At 57.8% G+C, this 10,000-nt stretch overlaps 1 protein-coding gene across 2 annotated transcripts in view; it reads left to right on the forward strand.

Moving 5' to 3' along the window:
- The first annotated feature begins 2,804 nt into the window (after positions 1–2,804).
- Positions 2,805–10,000, forward strand: part of LOC139226272 (sulfurtransferase Alvin_2599-like) — a 35,628-nt gene continuing 28,432 nt past the window's right edge. Inside the window, exons 1-2 of one of the 2 annotated variants that reach the window (XM_070856908.1) lie at positions 2,850–2,923; positions 5,055–5,229. Coding sequence is in view for 1 of the 2 variants with exons in the window: in XM_070856907.1 (XP_070713008.1) it covers positions 2,813–2,923 (111 nt within the window). In the remaining variant the exon portion in view is untranslated. Of the gene's footprint in view, positions 2,924–5,054; positions 5,230–10,000 lie in introns of both variants that reach the window. The other variant, XM_070856907.1, reaches the window with a different exon arrangement.

A 10,000-nucleotide genomic window follows, 5' to 3' on the forward strand; every position in this document is an offset into this window, starting at 1 on the left:
GAGCTTTACTCTGTATCTAACCCCGTGTACCTGCCCTGGGAGTGTTTGATGGGACAGTGTAGAGGGAGCTTTACTCTGTATCTAACCCCCTGTACCTGCCCTGGAGTGTTTGATGGGGCAGTGTAGAGGGAGCTTTACTCTGTATCTAACCCGTGCTGTAGGTTGCCGTGACTCAAGTGAATGGCGGACAGGTTCGAGGGGCTCCTGCTCCCATGTCTGTAACCCGGCTGACACTCACCATGAGCTATGGGAACGGGCACACCGATGCAGCACACCGAGTGCCTATTACCCCAGCGGAGGGTAAATGCCTGCAGGAGGAGGGGAGCATATTGTGGGGTGGAAAAGTGGCCAGGGGCCATGGGAGAGGCTGGTGGGCGACACTGGTCCATGGTCCTCCCACAGGAGCCCACACACGACACGGTTTGCACTTACTTCAGATACTTGGCGTATTCCGGCTCCTTCCAGTACAGCAGATACTTGAAGTAATTGACAAATGTCCGGTCCCTGAAGTAACCTCGCTGTGCCAGGACTGTGGCATCGGAAATGGAAAAAAACAATTGTATTATACACCAGTGCCAGCAGTACCCAGGCAGTGATACCCGGGGCCTCGCCCCCTGACCGCACCCAATGTTCCATTTCATTCTGTTTGTGTCCGTGACCCATTCACAATGCTGCACGTGCAGGTTTCCCTGTGGAAAAGCCGCTGAGCACATGGGACACTGGCGTTATATCCCCCGCGGGGTAAGGTGGAAATGCTGCTCTTTGGGTCCATCCGCAAACGGAGCTCCTGAGCAGAGCTGCTTCGTATAAGTCGAGTTTACAGTCGGCAACACGGTCAGGTTCATTGTCGACCCCGGGGTCCATGCCCCCTATGCCTCTCCCTCTCTCCCCCCCCCCCCCCCCCCCCCCGGGGTCTGTGGCCCCTACGTCTCTTCTCCCCCCCAGGGTCTGTGCCCCCTACGCCTCTTTCCTCCCCCCCCCCGGTCCGTGCCCCCTACGCCTCTTTTCCCCCCCCGGGGTCCGTGCCCCCTACACCTCCCCCCCCCCGGGGTCCGTGCCCCCTACGCCTCCCCCCCCCGGGGTCCGTGCTCCCTACGCCTCCCCCCCCGGGGTCCGTGCTCCCTACACCTCTTCCCCCCCCCCCCCCCAGGGTCCATGCCCCCTACGCCTCTCCCCCCCCCCCCCCGGGGTCCATGCCCCCTACGCCTCCCCCCCCCCGGGGTCCGTGCCCCCTACACCTCTCCCCCCCCCGGGGTCCGTGCCCCCTACACCTCTCCCCCCCCCCCCTGGGGTCCATGCCCCCTACGCCTCCCCCCCCCCCCCCCGGGTCCGAGCCCCCTACACCTCCCCCCCCCCCCCCGGGGTCCGTGCCCCCTACACCTCTCCCCCCCCCCCCTAGTGTCTGGTTATTGCATCAAGGACACTCTTTGCCCTCCCCTATCAGTCCCGCGCAGGCCGCTCACCAGCGAAACCTCGCCACGTGGCCACACAGCAACTTAAAGGGCGCACGCGTGAAAACAATGAGTGGGAACACTGCTCTCCCTGTAAGACAGGGTAGTGTTGCTGATCTGCTGGATTCCTGTTTGTGGATAAAATGCAGAGCAGCAATCCCTCCACCACTGGGGCAAAGAGCAGTTGGAAGGTTCCCGGGAGCACGCTACAGGTACTCACAGTTCAAGTAGTTTGGGTTCGCCAGACACTGAACAAACTCCAGCTCCATCTGGAATCGCAGCCTCGACTGTTCCTCTGAACCCAGGGAGCGAGGGAAAGAAAAAAGAAGTTGTTAATATCCTCGTTATTTAAATTCAAAGGCAGAGTGCTGCTCGTTACTGTTGACAGAACTCTGATGGCGAGCGGACGAAGGAAAGCACGGCTGTCGATTAGAGCGGGTGTGATCGCTGGCACTCACACGGGCACCTTGCTGGGGAGGTCCAGAACCAGGGGTCACAGTCTGAGGATAAGGGGTTGGCCATTTAGGACCGAGATGAGGAGAAACTTCTTCACTCAGAGAGTGGTGAACCTGTGGAATTCTCTACCAGAGAGTTGTTGAGGCCAGTTTATTAGATATATTCAAGAGGGAGTTAGATATGGCCCTTATGGCTAAAGGGATCAAGGGGTATGGAGAGAAAGCAGGAAAGGGGTACTGAGGGAATGGTCAGCCATGATCTTATTGAATGGTGGTGCAGGCTCGAAGGGCCTATTTTCCATGACGCTCGCTGCCACGACAGTGACAGGTGGCAGAGCGGCCGGACATGTGGGACACCCGACCTGTCCCGCTCCAAACTGCTTCATTTGTTGGAACTTGCATTTATATAGCGCCTTTCACAACTCAAGACGTCCCAAAGCGACTGACAGCCAGTGTGGGAGAGGCGGCAGCCAGTTTGTGCACAGCAAGCTCCCACACACGGCGAGGCCGGCGGTGCTCGGGCCAAGCGGCTGCAGCCGGGGGCTCAGCACCTCAGGCCGGGGAGAGGGAGAACCACAAGCAGCTCCCAGGCTGAGGCCCAGTGCCCGCGACTTCCGCCCCGCTGTGACCCAGTGACCCCCGACTTCCGCCCCGCTGTGACCCAGTGCCCGCGACTTCCGCCCCGCTGTGACCCAGTGCCCGCGACTTCCGCCCCGCTGTGACCCAGTGCCCGCGACTTCCGCCCCGCTGTGACCCAGTGACCCCAGACTTCCGCCCCGCTGTGACCCAGTGACCCCCGACTTCCGCCCCGCTGTGACACAGTGCCCGCGACTTCCGCCCCGCTGTGACCCAGTGACCCCCGACTTCCGCCCCGCTGTAGCCACCCGCTTCCGGTTACCTGTCTCCATGGTGGTTGGAACCGCCGCCATTGCCGCTTTCCTACCGCCGCCTCCCGCCCGAGGACAGACACTGGGAGCCGCCGCTTCGCCGAACCTCGACAGGCGGCAGCGCGGACCGGTACACTACCGTGCAGCGCGCTCTAACCAGTCTAACTGGCGCAATTGATATAACTACTCGGCCGCTCGCGTCCGCCGTCCCGCCGCCCGCCGTCAGTGCAACTAACCCAAGAGCGGCTGCAGGCGATGCTGCCCCCTGGGCTGGAGGAGCAGCAGCGCGGTACTGCAGCCCCTGGGCTGAGGAGGCGGTGCTGCCCTCTGGCTTGGAGGAGCAGCAGCGCGGTACTGCAGCCCCGTGAGCTGGGGAGGCGGTGGTGCCCCCTGGGCTGGAGGAGCAGCAGCGCGGTACTGCAGCCCCGTGAGCTGAGGAGGCGGTGGTGCCCCCTGGGTTGGAGGAGCAGCAGTGCGGTACTGCAGCCCCGTGAGCTGAGGAGGCGGTGGTGCCCCCTGGGCTGGAGGAGCAGCAGCGCGGTACTGCAGCCCCGTGAGCTGAGGAGGCGGTGCTGCCCCCTGGGCTGGAGGAGCAGCTGCGCGGTACTGCAGCCCCGTGAGCTGAGGAGGCGGTGGTGCCCCCTGGGCTGGAGGAGCAGCAGCGCGGTACTGCAGCCCCGTGAGCTGAGGAGGCGGTGGTGCCCCCTGGGCTGGAGGAGCAGGAGCGCGGTACTGCAGCCCCGTGAGCTGAGGAGGCGGTGCTGCCCCCTGGGCTGGAGGAGCAGGAGCGCGGTACTGCAGCCCCGTGAGCTGAGGAGGCGGTGCTGCCCCCTGGGCTGGAGGAGCAGCAGCGCGGTACTGCAAGTTAGGGGGCAACTGGCACCAATAATGCCATCATCATCAGAGGCAGTCCCTCGGAGTTGAGGAAGACTTGCTTCCACTCCAAAAGTGAGTTCTCAGGTGACAGTCCCTGTCACGGGTGGGACAGACAGTGGTTGAGGGAAGGGGAGGGTGGGACTGGTTTGCCGCACGCTCCTTCCGCTTGGTTTCTGCACGCAATTGGCGACGAGACTCGAGGTGCTCAGCGCCCCCTCCCGGGATGCACTTCCTCCACTCAGGGTGGTCTGGTCTTTGGCCGGGGACTCCCAGGTGTCGGTGGGGATGGTGCACTTTATCAGGGAGGCTTTGAGGGTGTCCCTTGTAACGTTTCCTCTGCCCTCTTGGGGCTCGCTGGCCGTGTCGGAGTTGAGTGGAGCGCTCGCTTTGGGAGTCTCTGTCCGCCGGCCAGGCACATGCCCAACGGAGCTGGTCGAGTGCTGGGGATGTTGGCCTGGCCGAGAATTCTGACCTCAGGTGTGGCTCGGATATAAAAACACTTCGACAGGTGAAGCAGTAATAACTCTCCTCAAATAAGCAGCCTTGGGGACATAGTTATCAGCGATCGGTTAGCTCCGGGCAGCCCTGGCAAGGCCAAGGGGCCACCAAACCCCCAGTGTAGAGGAAGATCAAGCACTGGACTCGTGGTGAGGTGCACAGGTTTTGGCCGGGGCTCACTGGGCAGCAATCTCTCTCTCGCCTCTGAGTCGGAAGGTCGTGGGTTCAGGTCCCACTCTAGGGACTTGAGCACAGAAATCCAGGCTGACACTCCCCGTGCTGCACTGTCGGAGGGGCAGTACTGAGGGAGTGCCGCACTGTCGGAGGGGCAGTACTGAGGGAGTGCCGTACTGAGGGAGTGCCGCACTGTCGGAGGGGCGGTACTGAGGGAGCGCTGCACTGTCGGAGGGGCAGTACTGAGGGAGCGCCGCACTGTCGGAGGGGCAGTACTGAGGGAGCGCCGCACTGTCGGAGGGGCGGTACTGAGGGAGCGCCGCACTGTCGGAGGGGCAGTACTGAGGGAGCGCCGCACTGTCGGAGGGGCAGTACTGAGGGAGTGCCGCACTGTCGGAGGGGCAGTACTGAGGGATCGGGCGGGGAAGTGGAGTTGAGCTCAATGATCAGCCGTGATCTTAATGAATGGTGGAGCAGGCTCAAGGGGCCGAATGGCCGACTCCTGCTCCTATTTCTTATGTTCTTATGAATGGGACAGATAGAGTGACCACAATCCTGGGGAATGGGACGGACACAGTTGAAGCCCCCTTGCCGACAGCGGAGGGAAATCCTGGACTGAGAGGACGAGCGGTCATTTCAGAGGGTCAGCACGTTTTCCAATTCCGAAGCAGGATCCAAGCCTGAAACGTTGCTGTTGCTGTTTCTATCCACAGGCAGTGCCTGACCTACAGTGCCGACGTTTCACTTCCTGTCTCTGGAATTCCCTCCCTCCCCGACTTAAGCTGCGGCTCTTGGACCAACCTTCGGTGCGCGCCCCCGGATATCTCCGGCGCTGGTTTGGTGCCAGTTGTTGATCATTAGGCCCCGGGACATCTTTCTACAGTAAAGGTGCTGTATCACGTGCTGGCTGTAGTTACACACTTCCAACCAATGGTTTATTTGCCTTTTTACATGCTGGTTGTAACCGTGTTTGTGTTCTTCGAGCGCCTAGCCTGGGAATCTCGCGCCCAGTTACAGCCCCCGTAACGTATTGCTCAGTCCGTCTGTAAATACTGACTCCAGGGGGCTCACCGCCGAACTAATCCCTTTTTCAAAACAAGGACGCGGATTGTGAAACCGCTGCTTGTTTCTGTCGCTCCCGTTGCATTCAGCAAGTGAGACCAAGGCCGTCTCCCTTGAGCTGATAAGGAGAGGCCGAGTGTTGAAACATAGAAACATAGAAAATAGGTGCAGGAGCAGGCCATTCGGCCCTTCGAGCCTGCACCACCATTCAATAAGATCATGGCTGATCATTCCCTCAGTACCCCTTTCCTGCTTTCTCTCCATACCCCTTGATCCCTTTAGCCGTAAGGACCACATCTAACTCCCTCTTGAATATATCCAATGAACTGGCATCAACAACTCTCTGTGGTAGAGAATTCCACAGGTTCACAACTCTCTGAGTGAAGAAGTTTCTCCTCATCTCGGTCCTAAATGGCTTACCCCTTATCCTTAGACTGTGACCCCTGGTTCTGCACTTCCCCAACATCGGGAACATTCTTCCTGCATCTAACCTGTCCAGTCCTGTCAGAATCTTATATGTTTCTATGAGATCCCCTCTCATTCTTCTAAACTCCACTGAATAAAGGCCCAGTCGATCCAGTCTCTCCTCATATGTCAGTCCAGCCATCCCTGGAATCAGTCTGGTGAACCTTCGCTGCACTCCCTCAATAGCAAGAATGTCCTTCCTCAGATTGGAGACCAAAACTGAACACAATATTCCAGGTGAGGCCTCACCAAGGCCCTGTACAACTGCAGTAAGACATTCCCTGCTCCTATACTCAAATCCGCTAGCTATGAAGGCCAACATACCATTTGCCTTCTTCACCGCTTGCTGTACCTGCATGGCCAACTTTCAATGACTGATGAACCATGACACCCAGGTCTCGTTACATCTCCACTTTTCCTAATCTTCCGCCATTCAGATAATATTCTGCCTTCGTGTTTTTGCCACCAAAGTGGATAACCTCACATTTATCCACATTATACTGCATCTGCCATGCATTTGCCCACTCACCTAACCTGTCCAAGTCACCCTGCAGCCTCTTAGCATCCTCCTCACAGCTCACACCGCCACCCAGTTTAGTGTCATCTGCAAACTTGGAGATATTACTCTCAATTCCTTCATCTAAATCATTAATGTATATTGTAAATAGCTGGGGTCCCAGCACTGAGCCCTGCGGCACCCCACTAGTCACTGCCTGCCATTCTGAAAAGGACCCGTTTATCCCGACTCTCTGCTTCCTGTCTGCCAACCAGTTCTCTATCCACGTCAGTACATTACCCCCAATACCATGTGCTTTAATTTTGCACACCAATCTCTTGTGTGGGACCTTGTCAAAAGCCTTTTGAAAGTCCAAATACACCACATCCACTGGTTCTCCCTTGTCCACTCTATTAGTTACATCCTCAAAAAATTCCAGAAGATTTGTCAAGCATGATTTCCCTTTCATAAATCCATGCTGACTTAGACCGATCCTGTCACTGCTTTCCAAATGCGCTGCTATTTCATCCTTAATGATTGATTCCAACATTTTCCCCACTACTGATGTCAGGCTAACAGGTCTATAATTACCCGTTTTCTCTCTCACTCCTTTTTTAAAAAGTGGTGTTACATTAGCTACCCTCCAGTCCATAGGAACCGATCCAGAGTCGATAGACTGTTGGAAAATGATCACCAATGCATATTTCTAGGGCCACTTCCTTAAGTACTCTGGGATGCAGACTATCAGGCCCTGGGGATTTATCGGCCTTCAATCCCATCAGTTTCCCGCCTAATAAGGATTTCCTTCAGTTCCTCCTTCTCACTAGACCCTCGGTCCCCTAGTACTTCCGGAAGGTTATTTGTACCTTCCTTCGTGAAGACAGAACCAAAGTATTTGTTCAATTGGTCTGCCATTTCTTTGTTCCCCATTATAAATTCACCTCAATCTGACTGCAAGGGACCTACATTTGTCTTGGGGTCGATCTCTTGCGCCACCCTCCGAACTCCCTGTAGTCCTTGCAGCACAGCGTGGTTTGCTGTGCCTCGCCCGGCCTGCCCCCGTGCCTCGCCTGGCCTGACCCCATGCATCGCCCATCCTGCCCCCATGCCTCGCCCATCCTGACCCCATGCATCGCCAGTTTGCCCCCGTGTATCGCCCGTCCTGCCTCCGTGCCTCGCCCGGCCTGCCCCCATGCCTCGCCCATCCTGACCCCATGCATCGCCAGTTTGCCCCCGTGTATCGCCCGTCCTGCCTCCGTGCCTCGCCCGGCCTGCCCCCGTGCCTCGCCCGGCCTGCCCCCATGCCTCGCCCATCCTGACCCCATGCATCGCCAGTTTGCCCCTGTATATCGCCCGTCATGCCCCCGTGCCTCGCCCGTCCTGACCCCATGTATCGCCCGTTTGCCCCTGTGTATCGCCCGTGCAGTACTTGCCCAGATTGAATTCCCTCCACCACTGACCCGCTGCTCACGTATGTTATCTGGTTGATATTTACATGCTGGTTGTAACCGTGTTTGTGTTCTTCGAGCGCCTAGCCTGGGAATCTCGCGCCCAGTTACAGCCCCCGTAACGTATTGCTCAGTCCGTCTGTAAATACTGACTCCAGGGGGCTCACCGCCGAACTAATCCCCTTTTCAAAACAAGGACGCGGATTGTGAAACCGCTGCTTGTTTCTGTCGCTCCCGTTGCATTCAGCAAGTGAGACCAAGGCCGTCTCCCTTGAGCTGATAAGGAGAGGCCGAGTGTTGAAACATAGAAACATAGAAAATAGGTGCAGGAGTAGGCCATTCGGCCCTTCGAGCCTGCACCACCATTCAATAAGATCATGGCTGATCATTCACCTCAGTACCCCTTTCCTGCTTTCGCTCCATACCCCTTGATCCCCTTTAGCCGTAAGGGCCATATCTAACTCCCTCCTGAATATATCCAGTGAACTGGCATCAACAACTCTCTGTGGCAGGGAATTCCACAGGTTAACAACTCTCTGAGTGAAGAAGTTTCTCCTCATCTCAGTCCTAAATGGCTTACCCCTTATCCTTAGACTGTGACCCCTGGTTCTGCACTTCCCCAACATGGGGAACATTCTTCCTGCATCTAACCTGTCCAGTCCTGTCAGAATCTTATATGTTTCTATGAGATCCCCTCTCATCCTTCTAAACTCCAGTGAATACAGGCCCAGTCGATCCAGTCTTTCCTCATATGTCAGTCCAGCCATCCCGGGAATCAGTCTGGTGAACCTTCGCTGCACTCCCTCAATAGCAAAAATGTCCTTCCTCAGATTGGAGACCAAAACTGAACACAATATTCCAGGTGAGGCCTCACCAAGGCCCTGTAGACCTGCAGTAAGACCTCCCTGCTCCTATACTCAAATCCGCTAGCTATGAAGGCCAACATACCATTTGCCTTCTTCACCACCTGCTGTACCTGCATGCCAACTTTCAATGACTGATGAACCATGACACCCAGGTCTCGTTGCACCTCCCCTTTTCCTAATCTTCCGCCATTCTAATCTTCCGCCCATCCTGCCCCCGTGCCTCGCCCGGCCTGCCCCCGTGCCTCGCCCGGCCTGCCCCCGTGCATCGCCCGTCCTGACCCCATGCATCGCCCGTCCTGACCCCATGCATCGCCCGGCCTGCCCCCGTGCATCGCCCCTTCACCCCCGTGCCTTGCCCGGCCTGCCCACGTCCCTCGCCCATCCTGCCCCCATGCCTTGCCCATTCTGACCCCATGCATCGCCCGTTTGCCCCTGTGTATCGCCCGTGCAGTACTTGCCCAGATTGAATTCCCTCCACCACTGACCCGCTGCTCACGTATGTTATCTGGTTGATATTTAGGTCCCGTTGTCTCCTCAGACTGGGCTGCAGTGCTCATGGTGCCATGTTTAATGTTTTTGTATATTGTGAGTCAGTAATTTGGTGAGAAACTGCCGTGTTTTAATTCGGTTTAGCTTTGCGGAGTGCAGTGATGGCACACGGACTTCTCCCTCAGCCTCACGCCCTGCGTGACCCTGAGCTGAGCTTCCGACCCCGTATCCTCTCCATCACCAAAACCGCCTATTTCCCCCTCCGTAACATCGTCCGTCTCTGCCCCTGCCTCAGCCCATCTGCTGCTGAAACCCTCATCCGTGCCTTTGTTACTTCCAGACTCGACTATTCCAATGTTCTCCTGGCCGGCCTCCCATCTTCCCCCCTCCGTAAACTTCAGCTCATCCAAAGTGCTCGCTGCCCCGTGTCCTAACTTGCACCCAGTCCCGCTCACCCATCGCCCCCTTTGCCCCGTGTCCTAACTCGCACCCAGTCCCACTCACCCATCACCCCCTGTGCTCGCTGCCCCGTGTCCTAACTCGCACCCAGTCCCGCTCACCCATCACCCCCTGTGCCCTGTGTCCTAACTCGCACCCAGTCCCGCTCACCCATCACCCCCTGTGCCCTGTGTCCTAACTCGCACCCAGTCCCATTCACCCATCACCCCCTGTGCTCGCTGCCCCGTGTCCTAACTCGCACCCAGTCCCACTCACCCATTACCCCCTGTGCTCACTGCCCCGTGTCCTAACTTGCACCCAGTCCCGCTCACCCATCGCCCCCTTTGCCCCATGTCCTAACCCGCACCCAGTCCCACTCACCCATCATCCCCTGT

The sequence above is a fragment of the Pristiophorus japonicus genome, chromosome 16 (assembly GCF_044704955.1).
Source record: "Pristiophorus japonicus isolate sPriJap1 chromosome 16, sPriJap1.hap1, whole genome shotgun sequence".
NCBI lineage: Eukaryota > Metazoa > Chordata > Chondrichthyes > Pristiophoridae > Pristiophorus > Pristiophorus japonicus.